General features: G+C 37.2%; 1 protein-coding gene across 7 annotated transcripts; it reads right to left on the reverse strand.

Moving 5' to 3' along the window:
* Positions 1-493: 493 nt before the first annotated feature.
* Positions 494-15,356, reverse strand: ema (C-type lectin domain containing ema). Of its 7 annotated transcripts, none has more exons than XM_069058845.1 (9): positions 15,000-15,356; positions 14,813-14,952; positions 14,611-14,759; positions 14,332-14,561; positions 11,166-11,836; positions 10,660-11,111; positions 9,191-9,329; positions 8,615-8,928; positions 494-1,335 (listed from the first exon to the last, which is right to left on the reverse strand). In XM_069058845.1, exons 1-9 carry the CDS (start codon positions 15,200-15,202, stop codon positions 751-753), a joined length of 2,883 nt encoding a protein of 960 aa, XP_068914946.1. In that variant the 5' UTR covers positions 15,203-15,356; the 3' UTR covers positions 494-750. The 7 variants fall into 7 exon arrangements, with proteins under 7 accessions (XP_068914946.1, XP_068914945.1, XP_068914943.1 ...); XM_069058844.1 differs by having other exon boundaries at positions 9,182-9,329; XM_069058842.1 differs by having other exon boundaries at positions 9,179-9,329.
* Positions 15,357-15,410: the final 54 nt, after the last annotated feature.

Here is a 15,410-nt window from a genome sequence, read left to right on the forward strand (position 1 = left end):
ATTTATCAGTTTTGTTTACAAAGTTGTTCGTAATTTTAATTTTGACATTTAAGTACAGTCGCAAGCAAAATCATGCTTTGGCACAATGGAAAATGGTCCATTGTAAAACGGTCGCAAATATCATAATTCATAACCTATCATCAAGTTGTATAACATTAATCGGCAATTTTTTCTCATTTTTTTGACATAATCAGGCAGGCAATTTTTTAAGTTTGTGACTATCTAACAAAATTTTGATTGAAATGACATTGACGACCAGAATTTTTTGCTCGCGACAGTAGTAAACCTGTACACTTTGTAAAGAACCACTGTGGTGCAAATGACTGACCTGTTACTATGACAACTCATATACAAGTTAATGTCAAATGTGTGCGATTTGCACTACCATAGTTCTTTACAACGTGAACAGGTATTATTTTGTAGGATTTAAATATGCAAGGTGAGTTACCAAGAACGAAACGCGCACGTTATGTGACACTTAACCTCACTGTGACGTTTAGGCGCCTCCAACTCTAAAATGGGGGTGCACTTTACCCTACGAATTCGACCTGTCGGATAGTTTTTTGAAAAAGCGCGGTTAAGTGCCACAAAACAGGCCCGTTTTACTTCCGGGGGCCCACCCTGTACCTTGTCTTCGTTGTCTTCATCCATTAATCCTCTTCTTAAAAAAACAAACAAAATTTGTCATAAAACAGTTTTTATTCATTACAACACTAAATCAACAAAACCGCTCCACCTTCACACCCTGTACTATACTGTCTCGACATTCCCCCCCTTCTTCGAGTTCCTCTCACTAGCAATAAACGACGTCTCCTCGGAACTGATCGACACGTCCGGTTCTACCTCTTCCGGCTTCTTCGCCGCCTCCTCTTCGCTCTCCTCTTTGACTTGGGGCCTCGGCACTATAGTGATCTTTGGCGCCACCTCCACCACAGAATTCGGCCCTTTTTTGATCAACTCGAGGGGAATCTCTTCCGAGCGAGGCCTGGGCAGCCTGGGGGACCCCTCCCGCGACTTGGTCCTACTCGACGACGAGTCTCGGGAGCGGTTCGGGGTGCGGTCGTCCTTCTTCGGGTTGATCTTGGGGTCGCTGTCGCGGTGTCGTCGCATCTCGTCGGTGCGGTGCGTCACGCCGGGGGGGCTCTCCCAGCGAGGGGTGGCGAAGCCGGGGCCGCGGGATAAGGCGAATGGGCGGTGGTCGCGCATTCCTCGGCCCGAGGGGCGGTTGTAGAGGCCACCGCCGACGAAGGCGGGGCTTGGGGGGCCCGACTGGCCCGGAATTTCTAGCAACCGGGCGATGTGCTGCATCTTCTTCTGGCGCGCCTTGATTCGACCCTGTACAAATAAATTTACGAAATTCAGAAAGCGAAATTTGGATTTCAACTTCAAATAATAACTGTATTTTGTAAATCATCGTTTTAAAATGGTCGATGACTTGGTCAGTAATAATATTATTAAATCGTGCAGATAAAAACTCATCGTATATTTTACGACTTTCACTTATTAAAATATTTACACACATTTTATTTGTTAAATGATTTCCAAAGATCAATTAACATTTGATTAGAGGTGAATAAAAAGCAATGTTTTAGCACTTTTTTATCTCAATTTTTTAATTAGGTCAAAAGTTTTATTTCATTCTAAAAGTTTACGATGTCCATATCATAAACACGAAACATCTGAATTGATAAAAGTTATTACGAAAAAAAAATACATAATTAGATTGATAACAATTAAATGAATATAAAAAAGTTTAGAAAAAATTTCTATTTTGCCACTTATAATTTCAGCAACGGGAATAGTACCGCAATCTCTTTTTAAAAATTCTGAATTTAGGGAACACATTGGTAGTTGAAATTCAAAAAGGTATATTATTGTACTCATGTCATATCGTGAGGAAATTCCTTAACATTGACACAGAACATAATACATACACAACAATGTCAAAATGAGGAGGCGAGACGCCGGTAATTATGTTGATAAGCACTGCACTATTACTTGATAGTAATCCGTAATAGTGTATATATGTACTCCGGCAAAATTGCCGTGCCGCCGGGTGGATAATAGTAAAATAAATAATTAACTTTGTATTTCTTAATTATGTAGGTATAACAATTTTCAATTTGTGCGAATGCAGATTTTTTACGTTTATGAGATGGTAAAGAAATGAAATCTTTTGATAGTGAGAGAATTTGGCACAATGACGAAAATTTACTTTCCGAGTTTCCCGACAAATTTATTGATGAAGCCATCGCTTCTACGTCACGCCAAATAAATATTAGTTTTTAACGATACGTTTACGTAAATATACTATTACATGGGAAGGGTCTAAAGTGTATCTTTTTATACCGAGAGTAAGTTTATCGCAACTAGGGCAATAATTACACGAGAGACACTTTCGTCCCGTGAAACATACCCATATGTGTTTTGTTTTTGATAGACTTAATGCATTTGGTCATTTAATATTAACAAATTAATAATAACAGACATTTGTGTTTAAGGACAGCAAAACAGGGAACAATACAATTTTCTTCTTGGTCATAACAAGTGACTGGCGTACAATTGTTCAAAGTAATTTTAATTCAATACAAACGGGTGTTTTAAGTTTCTTGTTCATTCGCTATTTTATTGTTATTCTGACAGATGTCAACGTGGTAATCCTACCTAGAATAAATGAACTTAGTTGGCTGTGGTTATACTACCAACGGACTAAAAGTGCTCCTTTATTATATCTTTTTAATTAAAATAAGGCTATACACAAAAGTTGTGCAAAAAAGTAATTCGATTTTTTTTTCAAATACACTGACTTTGAATTTTATTACATAATATAATTAAGTAATTCATTGTCTTAGAAAACACACCAAAAAAATGCTAATGAAAAAAAAATAGTATATTATATACCAAGGTGGAAAAGTTCATGATTATAGCCAGAGCGCCAAGATTAGAGCCCGAGGTGCGCCGAGGGTTGTAAGGCGCGAAGGCTATAAGGGACTTCTCCACCGTGGTTTATATACTATTTTTTTCACTACTAGATACGTTAAAACCCTTTCTGATAATAATTATTAATCAAATTATTTTGTCGGATGCGACGAGTCCAAGTTGTCATTTCTTGACAGTTGGTATGAAAATCGTCTACGTTAACCAATGAAATTGACGACAATCTTTCGTTGCTAGGTGACGGTTGTTCCATTAGTCACCACTGGTTAATAATGAAAAATTATTTACCTGTCACTGGGCCAACGTAGAAAAACGAAACTTCTCAGTGTTCTATGACAACCGATAACGCTAGACTTTATTACTATAGGGCATTCATTTTAAACGTTGGGTAAAGTTGTAAACTCAAAACACCATAAATTGCGAAAGCAGCAAATTTTCATTGTATCGGTACCGTAAAGTAGGAATCCCTCGGTTCATATAAAACTGGTACCACGTCGTACTTTCACCATCTTATCGACGAGCAAAAGAAAGAGACGTTAAAATATCCACAAGTAAAAAAAAAATAAAACACATTTTGTAATCAGTGACCAAAAAAATGTAAAGAGATTGTTGATTTTAAATAATGTATTTGACAAATAAGATTACTTAATAAAGAAATAAGAGTAATTAGTAAAGATCCATTACATGTATCTTTTAAAGTAAGTAAAAAATAAATAATAAAATACGTAAACAAATAAAAAATTAATCGTCATCTGAATCAAATTCACTAGATGATTCACCAGTATTGGCAACAAATGTTAATGGTTTCACTTGGTCTTCTAAAAGTTGATCTCGATCCCACCATTCTTTAATTTTGGACCCGAATATATTGAACACAGTTTTAGATTCACTGAGTTTCGGACAAATGTCAAAGCAGGCAAGTTTTATTACAAAACCCAACATTTAAAATGAATGCACTATAGTAGTGAAAAAAATTTATGTTATGAAAAACTGCCAAAATTTGAACAGCATTTTGACTTAGTATCTCATATTGTCAAATTAAATCTTTTAACACGTAAATCAACCGACAAAAACACAACATGGAAGTAGCGCAAATTTTCTAATAATATATTTAAACAAAACCATTTGGTTGCCATGGTGACCATAGTACTCCCGATCATTGAAAATATCCCAATTTAACTATAATAAAGAAAAATAAGAACAAATATAATTTCAAGATCATTTATTAAAGAAATCATAATGAGTCGTTTTTTGTGCCGGTCAGTGTATGTATACTAAATATCTGCCACAGTTTCAATTCAAATGATTAAACAGTATTTGCTTCCAGATTAATAAAATGAATCACTTTTTATCGTACGAAGAATTATTATCGGTCCAAAATAATCTGGTGACAGGACCACTCCAAATTTTTTTACCATTTATATAGATAATCTTTTATGAGTGTAATTGTCTAATTGCATAATGCATTATGTAAGGTTGAAATTTTTGAAAAAAAAAGATTTAAAAAAAAACATACCGGGTGATCAAGACGGACTGTTGGCAATACAATTAAAAAAATTTTTTTATTCGGCTATTTACAACACTGCAACCGGATATGTTTTGTGGGTTTATTTGACAGATATCTGACGTAGCATTAATAACAACAAAATGGTAGGTTATGAGAATAAAAATTAACGGCAAAAAGAAATCAAAGTTGGAATTCGGAATAATAATATAAAAATTAATTAAAGGAAATTCTCGAAGTGCTCCCCATTTTGCTCTAAACATAAATTAACTCTCTCGGACGATTCACCAAATCACCAGCATGTTTAATTTAATTTGAAATGTCAAATTTGACTTGTCACTGATGCGGCTGTCAGTGTGAAGCCGTCAACAACCGGGTGACTTTTAATGATTGAAATTATTTTTGTTCCGTTGGCAACACATGATTTTATGTTGGTACACTTGATTGTCAAATTTAAATACATTTGATTGTTCAAAAGTCAAAATAAATCAAATTGTCATTATTTACTTCTAGAATCTTAACCTAGAAAGCAAATCAACAGACAACTGTTTGACAAATGACTAGGCGTACCAATTATTCGGGAGTGCCAACACACTAAATTTGTCTCAATCTTTAACAGATATTTCGGGAGGGAACATATTTTATCACTTAAATTACTATTAAATAAATAAAATGAAGTAAAACACGTCCTGAACATAACTTCAAAAACGGACGAATTACTCACTTTGTATTTTTTACATTCAGGATATGTCATTTTTGTGCACTGTGCACTCAAATACAATAACTCCCAAAAGAGTTTCTTCTTATTTGTTAAATAAAATTAACTTTATTTAAAAAAATTATACTCGTAGTAGTTTTTCATGTTGATAACACCTACACATTCCAATTTGAAAAATCAACATTAAATTTATTTCTTGCCGTCACCTAAGAAATCCGCAAACATGTTTTCATAAACAAAATAAGCCAATTGCATAAGGCTGACAGCGTGACATAAAATGAACGATATGAACTAGTAACAATGAAAAAATTCCTTCTTTTTGTCGGACTAAACCTGAATGAATGCGTTTCTGGACACTAGAACTAGAGACATGCAAGAAACCAGTAAGACCTGTTGTATTATAATAACCGGCTTGTTCAAAAGTGTAGTTTGAGTAATCCCCGCAGAGCGCTAGTAAACGGGTACTTTTTGGGGAAATTATTCATCTTAAGTTTTTGTCATCGAGAATGTTTCTTGTTCAAAAAACTCCTTGTTCTTTGCTGCTTTGAAATTCAATTTGTGAATTTTTTCCTTATTGTTCGTTGTTTTTTTGTTTAGTGTTGTTACTGTTATATTGCGTATTGATTATTATTTTTTAGTGAAGCGCCCGTTTTGTGGCGCCCTCATCGGCGGAAATTGTTTTTTTCTCGGAAACATTGTTATAGTGCATTTTAATGAAATGATTAGGCCGGTTATAATACAGCAGGTCGTGTACAGGACATAAGCATAAACATAATATTTCAGTAAGTTTGAAACATTTTTAGATTGAAGTATTTTACTAGACATTTCTCTGTCACAAATGAAAACCATCACATATTGGGTCTGGATAGATCAAGTCACGTCTAGGTTGTTATTTTTTTTCTTCATTTGCAAATAGCAATGGTTCTTCGCCAATTTATTTCAAGAGAAGTATAGTTATACTGTTATATATATTAGATTTCAAAATGGTTGTCGTCGCAGTTGGTCCTGAAAATTCAAATTTAAGTTGACAGTACGGCCGTTTATAGTAATTTTAGAGTTCTTTGGTTTAGATGTCAATTGTCAAAAAAAAACAAAACGTCAAGGTCAAGAACATTTCTATGAATATCTTATGATTTCCTGTTTTTAGACATTCATTAAGTTAATAAATAACGATTCCAATCAAAAAATATCTGGAAACATCAAAGAATTTGTTGATGACTATAAACAATTGTTATTTCTCACTTTTAGATCATAACCACAAACTGTCAAAATTGATGTTAATTACTTTTTTGTGACTAAATCTAAAGACCGGTGTCCATTCTCATGGCCAACTCCATCGACAACCATTTTGAAATCTGATATAAAAGGGTAGAGTTTTTTCTTACAGTTCGCAGTACCAAAGAGTCTTTCCATGACTGTCACTTGCACCCTTACAACTATATCTTGGTTTAACGCCCTCAACGGTTTAACGACTCCTAGCTCCTGATTTTTTTTACACGAATCCAATTTTGCCATTGGTACAACAATTTATTTAATAATGACATGCAAGACATTACTTTTTTTCTGACGAGGCTTGGTTTCTAATTCCGTTAATTCTCAAAATTATAGAACTTGGTCAGCATATGATTCCTACATTAAAAAAAAAACGTAATGTTTAGAAACTCGATTACAAATTTCAAGAATTGCAACAAGCAATTGAAGATGTCATACCAAATGTAGGCCTTGAAATGCTGACAAATGTGTTTAATTATTTAAACAGAAAAGATCATCATCAAACATTTTCTCTAATGGCTTACTTTTATGTTTATTAAAATATATATCGATTCAATGAATTCTAAGCACGTACGCTTATGTCTACCACAGAACACAGATGTCTACTGTCAAACACGGAACTATTATCAGAACGACCAACATTTCCATTGCCAACATACGGAAAAAACCGAAAACCTTTTATAATCATTTGGTACATAAAAATTGATTTTTTTGTTCGACACTGTCAGAATTTGAGAAATTTCTCCTGTGTGAGCGGATTTTGATAAATGTCACAACTTGTCAAAACGAAACGTCAAGCTAATTTTAAAGATTTTAAGCGATTTGGAGCCTTTAAGGGGCTCGTCAAACAAAACAACGTTGTATTCAACTCGTTCTTGTGTAAATTGAGCCTTTTTTGGCACTCGTGGGCCACTTATACCAAAAAAAGCCCAATTTACACACGAACTCCTTAAATAAACTACTATTATCAGAAATCTTACTAAAACTAATGAATTGTTATAGTATTTTACAGTAGAAAAAAGTTGAAAAATAAAGTTTAGATCTACGTTGCTATAGTTATTTGGTCATTCATAACGGCCGCTCCCGCTCATAAAACAGTCCAGATATCCACCTTTAACAACTAGATATTACAAAAATTAATTTACTTAACTTTTTTAAAATTTCGCCAAATAAAGAAGGCACAAAAACGGGACGAGCTTCCTCGTATTATTTTATAAAATAATAAAAACACCGAAAAAAAAAAGTGCTGCGCCCACAGAAAAAAAATCATGGGCAGATATACACATAAAAACAATATTCGAACCAATTTTTATTCAAATTAAGTAATCTATCAGATTTATCAAATGCATATTTGTGAATTACGTATTTGAAACAGTTTATCGATGCAATTAAGATTCCAAAGGAATAATCACTCTTACATCACTTCCACATAAATCATGTCATTAAAATATTATGTTCCACTTAAAAATCCTAATCTGTAGATATATTGAAATTCTTTGGAACTTATTAGATAGAGATTAAAGTCTATTTGTCGGATTAATCCTTAAAAATATGAATTAATCGCCTGGAAAGTTAATATTGTTGACATAAACATTAATCAAAGCAGGATAACGTAAACATATATCATGTTGTGGCAAATCAACTAGAAAATTTAAAAAACTACGTAATTATGTCAATAATAAAATACAGGGTTATTATTAATGTTTCTAACATCGTAGGTGGCTGTGCGCTTTACTTAGGTAGAGTAAGGCCGGCCTGAGCATGGCCTGAGATATGACATTTGGTGGGGTGCGCGTAGACGGAAAACAGTCGGGACGAGTCCATCTTTCGTAAAATAGGGGTGTTCAACAAATTAAAAAAAAATCAGCTGATTGTTACTGTGACCGCTATTCTCTGCTGTGACCGGTTTTGCCACGCCACTGGAATATTTTGTCCGCGCAGATCTCCCCCACCAAATGTCATATCTCAGGCCGGCTTTACTCTACGCCGCTACGCCAACTAGATGTTAAAAATATTTATAAAAACCCTGTACCTTTTTACAAATAGTGTCAAAAACCTAGGAAAAGTTGAAATGTCATATTTTTTTTACAAAATGGCGACCTGTCAATGTACTTTAAATTTGTCATTTTTGCAAAAATTCTTCCCCATTTGCCTAAACCGCTGGAAACAAAGCAACCACTAACCTTCGTGAGCCTCTGCTTGGCCGCCATACACCTGATATTGTCGTCGAAGACGAACTTGGCACTGAGAAGAGGAACCCTGTTGGTGGTCGTTCCCGACAAAGGCCTGTGTATAGTGATATGAAGACACCTGGAATCGTCCTTGTCCCCCGTCACTTCGATATCCTGCAGAAAACCCACCAACTTGGCCACTCCCCAACCCAACCTCTTGGTATCCGGCTCGACCAGGATCAATTGCAAGACGTCGATGACCAGGAACCTCCTGGTCTTGGTCCCATCCTTCCACAGGACGACGCACGCGATCAAGTCTGAATTATCTGCAACAAAACGAAACGGTCTCATCAGTGGGCCTCGCCTGGGGAAACACCGCAGAACGAAGACAATCGTTAAATCCTCCCTTCAAAGAAAGTGCAAAAATCGACAACCATGCAAAGAATCGGTGCAGGCGAAAGGCTGAAAGCGACTGAAGAAAACAAACGAAAACACTTTCTTTAACAATTGTTAAATCATCATTTATTGAATCGTGTGCAATTTAACGATTGTTTGATTCGTGCAGCTCTGACACACAACGAGATATACTCAGGTCCAAGGCTTGATCGATCTGGACGCAGCTTTGGGGGTTGGTGAGCGGCAGCTGGGTCTCCATTTCCCCGTTCAGGGTTAACACCACGCTCCTGACCAGGAAGAACACTCGGATGGCTCGACGCGCCCGCTCCACCTGCTCGACAAAACACTTTTATCTCACGATTTCGACGCCATCTCCCACGACCAAATACACACAGGTTGCTTCAAATTCGAGGAGGGAACTGTGCAAGAGATGGCGCCATCATCACTGGATCCCTATTGGCGAACCGAGCAACTTTGAGTACCAACAATCCATGGCCTCCTAGATCGAAAGAGACAAGGTCTCTTATAAGGTCAGTCGCATTAGCTAGTTTCAGGGCTTTTTTGTGTTTTTAAGAGCGCAGCACATTAAGGGGCTTGGAGGGTTGCCTATCTTGAGTAACATAACCTTAAATAATGGACAATGTAAGGTTATGGCCGGCCGGATCGTCGGAATGTCTATTTTTAAATGTATTTGATCGACATTCCATGACATCTCCTATAGTAGTTCCCTCTATTTTTCAATCATGAAGGTTTACAGTAGGCACCCAATTTTGAGAAATAAAAAATATTTGTCAATTTATTGATTGACTTTGCGATAATTATGTATAAAAAAATGAACAGAAGTTTGTCACTCTCACAGTGAAATCTCAAAATTTAATATTTTTACTGTTCTAACCTTACACTGTCCATTTTTTAAGGTTATGTTATGGAGGATAGGCAATCCTCCAAGCCCCTTAATGTGCTGCCCTCTTCAAAACACTGAAACTAGCCAATGCGGCGGGTCAGATAAGAGACTTTGTCTCTTTCGATCTAGGAGGCAATGCAACAATCTAATTGTAGGAGGCCGGTGTTCAACAGATGGCGCCATCACCGCTGGCCTCCTGTAGTTGGGATTTCGATCTATTCGTTTTTAAGTAGAGGGAATTTGAACACAGAACCAGACAGAGAGATAGACAAATATTCTAAAACCTACTAAAATGTCTTCTGTATGGCGCAATTTTTTTTCAAATAACAGAACAGACATTCCAATGTTACATACAGGGTGTGCCAAAAAAAAAAGACGAGTCTCTAGCTCCCTTAAGCTATAGCTTAACATAAGCTTTTAAGTTAACAGTTGTATCGAACACCCGGCTTGGATACAATTTCCGGTCAAAGTTGGCGTTGAAGAGTCGATTGTGAACGTACTACGGATCACGGATCAGCTGTTTAAATCTTACCGATGTTTGTGTTTTTACACGAGTGTTGCTTTCACAATCGACTCTTCAACGCCAACTTTGACATTACAGTTTTCCGTATCGACTCTTGTAGTAAACCCTGACGTGTACGCACTGTTTCGAAATCTCAACCGTACGCAACCACCTATCTGTATTTGATCCGCATTGCTTTGGTCGACTTTAATGTTGTTAATCACGATTACTAACCTCACTAAAGTCGCAACTCACCTCTCCGCAAGGCAGTCGCTTCGTGAAATCGATTCCCGTCATCGGCGTGCCGGTAGGGGGCAGCAGGATCGCGCTGTCCATGCACAGCCATTCCACATTGAGTGAACTCTTCGACATATCACAGTATTCATGTTCGAACATGTCAAGGAATATTTCTTCGCTTTTGTAGAAATTTCGAAGGAGGGCCGTGCTTTGGGTCTTGGCCGACTCGATGGTCAGTTTGTGGCACTCCAACAAGACGCTCTTGCCGTCGGCCATCACTAATTGCACTAAGAGTTTTAACGCTAGTTCCAGGGTGACCAGTCTGACACGACACGACGGTTGGCATGACAGTAACACTATGTACAGGAGCTTGTCCACCAAGTGTGTGTTGTAAGTGTATCGTACGTCCTTCTTCGACGTGTAGGTCTTCTTCGGCTTCAAGACTTGCTCGTTGATGTCTGGCATTATTCCTGCAATAAATCTGTACGTTGTCGACGCCATTTAAACCCTTCACTAGCACTTGCCTTTGTTGTATGCCATCGCGTAGAGCAAGCTCAAAGCGAAGAGCGCCGCGTAGTCGTTCTCCGAACAGTCCAAAGCGTTGTAGACCGTTTCCAAAAACGGTTTCTCCGAGACATTCTCGCCCTCCGTCGGCGTCGTCGCCAACCTCTGCTTCTCCTCGTCCGTGATGTTCCTCTGCTCTTCCACCACGTCGTCCTTGAAACTGATCTCCGATCCGCTCGCCTCGTCCTTCTGCCCGCTCTGTCCCATCTCCATCTCGTACGACTCCAACAGCTTGTCCACTCCCCTGTCGAAGATCGATCGGTCGGTCTTGAGGACGATCCAAGCGAGAGTTTGGACGAGGGGCGAATGCGATATGATAAGACACACTTGGGACAGGAGGAAGAGCGCCACGACGCACGACACCTTTCCGGCGGACAGTTCGTGGGAGATTCCCCCGTTTGATTCGTTCAGGCTGAATTTTTGATTGAGTGCTTTGGTGAGGGCGTCCGCTCCCGGTCTCTTCACGGTGGTCAGCGAGTAGATATAGAGCGGGATGAGGAGCTTGTGGAGGAGGTGGTCGGTCAGGACGTGGTTCAGGTCGGTGATGTTCAAGCAGAGGATGTCGTTCAGGTAGTGCAAGTGGTCCAGGTGCTCGGCTACCAGGTCGGCCAGGCGGTTTTGAGACTGGTGGCTGCCAAAGAAAAAATGTAGAGACTTACAAGACTAGTCCTATTCTTTGAATAAATCATTTAGAAGAAAAAATTGTTGGAGGATTCACAAGATTAGGAAATCTTAAAAGAGTTGTGCATATTGTGAAGGTCTAACTTAATACTCTTACAAGGAGAAGTCACCAGATGTGCGACGGCTTTTTGGTTGCCCCAACTGCCGATATCACTATCCTAAAAGGAAGCGGCCGAACGTTTGTAAATTTACCAAAAAAAAAAAAAAATGGCAAATTTTGACGCATTTCTCGCGCCATAGGGCCAAGCCGAACGCTCGGCGCTCCGGGTTCGAATCTTTTTGCCGGATTTTTTTTTTTAATTATTGAAAGAAAGAAAACGCATTACTGTAACCTGCTTCATGATTTTTTTTTGTTTTTTTAATTAAATTTGGGTTTTTATTTTTAAACGCTTTTACCAATTGGCCCACCTTGCTTTTTCGTAAATTTACGAGCGATTGGGCGTTTCCTTTCAGGGTGGGCAGTCGGGGCAACCACCCTGATTTTTTTTGTTTTTTTTTTTTTATTCAAAAAGCTGTCATACATTTGGCAACCTCTCGTGGTTTTGAAGATTTTTTTTCTTGGTATAGTCGTGGAGAAAGTAAAGTCTTCAACTTGCGTATAATGGCTATTATTCAATCGGACGATGCCACCACTCGTCTACGACTCGTGTTGGAATTTTCATCCTCTTGAATAATAGCCATCATTATACGCTCGTTATTATTAATTCACTTATTGTTAATAATGTAACCATATTTAAAAATTATCGTCGTTGCCATTTTCTCTTCTATTTTTTCCATTTTATGCAAGAATTATGAGTACATTTTCAGGCTAATTCCACCACAAATTTTCTGCCAGAATCGTGTAGTATTATTTTTAATTCACTTATTATTAATAACTAAATGTATTTAAAAATTATCATCGTTGCCATTTTCTCTTTTGTTTTTTCCATTTTATGCAACAATTATGGGTACATTTTCAGGCTAATTCCACCACAAATTTTCTAGATCTCATGAATTTCCTTATCCCACGGTATGTGTATGTATACATTTGCCGCCTCTTCTGGATTTGTAAATTTGACATTTGACAGCTTGCACTTGTCACTTTGTAGTTTCCTTTGCTCTGTTGTTAATCACTTTTCATTGTGTGAATGACGGTATTTTTGAGTTAGTTCAAGTAAAAAAAAATGTCTTTCTCGATTGCTTCGTTCGAACTTTCGTAGTAGTACTTTCGTAGTAATATGTAGTACCGCTACACTATGTATTGTAGGCGGCATCTTGTGTAAAATTATTGACTTCCTTTAAACCAGTCTTTCCTAAAACATTTTCCCTGATTTTACATAATTGTGTAATCTAACTACATATTTAGTTAATTAATAAGAACCAGTAGATATTTAGTCACACTTTGCAAAAAATGTTTATTTTAAAGAGTTCTATTGGTGATTAAATTTATTACGTGGAGTTCCATAACATCCTGGATATGTGCCTTCCTCGTGATAAACATACATTTTTTCCCTGATTGACTGTGATAAAAGCTTATAATAAATAATCTCCAAATGTTATTTATCATTCTTCATGTACTTTGTTGGTAAATATCCTCCCTCCTATTTTCTTTGGAACTTTCACATATTTCTTGCATCGCGCATGAATTGTTAGGTATTTATTTATTTTAGTCGCCAGTTTAATTTGTTTCTTAAAAAACACATAAAATATGATTTTACTTTCAAATTCCCGTCATAAACCGTGTTACTGTGAATAACTCTTTCCAAATTAATATTATTATAATTGACGACGTAAATGCAGAAATAATTTTGCAATTACCGAGTAAAAATGGAAACTCACTGTATTACTTCCATTTGGTACTAATTACTGAAAAAACATCTGCTTTCATTTCACAATAATACACATGTTCCATAATAATGGAAAGTTTACAACTTCCTTACGTAAAAATAAATAATAAAATACATTTTCATAAACCCGTGCGCTAAAACCTCAACGTTCACAAAATATTCTCGCTATAACGTAAAAGAGTAAATCCAATTTTTTTAAGTTATATAACGAGTTTTTTGGATCTTATTAAGAAAAATTTTAAATTCTATTTTAAGCAAATAACTTGTGAACGAGACTATAACTACGCCGATAATTTATACGAATTCCTTTATCTCCTATGCATTATTAAAATTTATAGTAGACATTCTTATCAATTTGATAGACATGACTAATACGCTCTCATTTCATTTTTTGTTTCCCAAGTAATCGCTTATCAGAACGTCAATAACTTTTACGTCTTTGCATTCCTTCCTGACACAAAAATGTTTCCACAAAACCTTGGAATTTAGTACAGGAATGTAGTAAAATATAAGAAATCATTCTATGAACAAATAACAAAGCCAAGATAAATTGGGAGAGCCTTGAAGTTGTCCTCAGAGATCGCTAAATCCTTTAATTAGTAGTACACTTATCACTTACTCTGCATCATTGCGAACACACGCGTCCAACTCTTGGATATGTTTTCCGATAAACCAGACTATATTAGAGAAATAAGGAGCTGCAGTTCTGTCCCTGATAAAAGCGAGCATGCTGGCGTCCTCCACTTTGTACACGTTCAAGGTCAAAGTCCGTACTGCTATCCTCACCATAGATTCAGGATGATTGAAGAATTTGATGGCTTCAGTGTACAAAGGAAAATCGTTAGTGTGCTACAAAACAGGATTTAAAAAAAACAAAACACATTACTCTGTGATTTACTTCATTGTAGAAGAAGTGTATGGTGTGAGCATTCAATTTCAAACTGAGCGTCTTGAGAAACGAGATGTAGTAAGCCATGACCTCCTCATCAGAAAAATCAAATTTATGCACGATGATCGAATTCACATGGTTATTAGATAACAAATAATCTGAAAAAGACAAACAATTACTCCATGGAGGTGATTTGGAAATGAGTCTTTACACAACGACGTTTCGTTCCTAATGTTCTCGAATAAAATATTAAGCGTTTGAAGCAACTGGACGCAAACGAAACTCGAGCCTCCACTTCGTTGTCTCATGATGCGCAGAAAAAACGACAACATGTTCTTTTCCAAGAAGAAGCTGCGGGAGCGTCGTTAGTGGGGTGAAGGGACAAATTTGGGACTTACTCAAATACGGAAGAGTCGTTCTGGTCGCCCCAAATCAGAATCTCTGCTATGGATCGAAGGGTCTCGACCAGGAGGCCCCGGTTGTGCTCCGAGACGGTTTGGTTGCGCGAAAGCACATTGTACAAGTATTTCAAGTGTTCCAAGGAATGGGGGTTCTTGGGGCGGCCCCAACCGCCGCCGAACCAACTCCTGCTGCGAAACATTCTGATATGACTATTTGTCCTCCGTCAAGCACCATAACCCAACTTTAGCGACATTATCAACAAGTTCCTAGTTCGAATCGATCATTTCGAGGGTAATTGTTTAATTACGACGCGGTTTTGTCGAATAACCACTGTTTAGGGAATTTGACAGGTGTTTGAAATGTCAAAATCATCTGTCTAGTTGGAGTCCGTTCCCAAACGTCAAAAC

Source organism: Tenebrio molitor, chromosome 9 (genome assembly GCF_963966145.1).
Source record: "Tenebrio molitor chromosome 9, icTenMoli1.1, whole genome shotgun sequence".
Taxonomy (NCBI): Eukaryota; Metazoa; Arthropoda; class Insecta; order Coleoptera; family Tenebrionidae; genus Tenebrio; species Tenebrio molitor.

What these genes read in the sequence shown, in the direction of transcription:
- ema (XM_069058838.1), bottom strand. Translation starts at nt 15,202, where the DNA reads ATGTTTCGCAGCAGGAGTTGGTTCGGCGGCGGTTGGGGCCGCCCCAAG. An exon ending in TACACTTCTTCTACAATGAA is followed by an intron (nt 14,562 to 14,610) that starts GTAAATCACAGA and finishes CCTGTTTTGTAG; the next exon opens with CACACTAACGATTTTCCTTT. An exon ending in TGAGTTGCGACTTTAGTGAG is followed by an intron (nt 9,330 to 10,638) that starts GTTAGTAATCGT and finishes TTTGTCGAGCAG; the next exon opens with GTGGAGCGGGCGCGTCGAGC.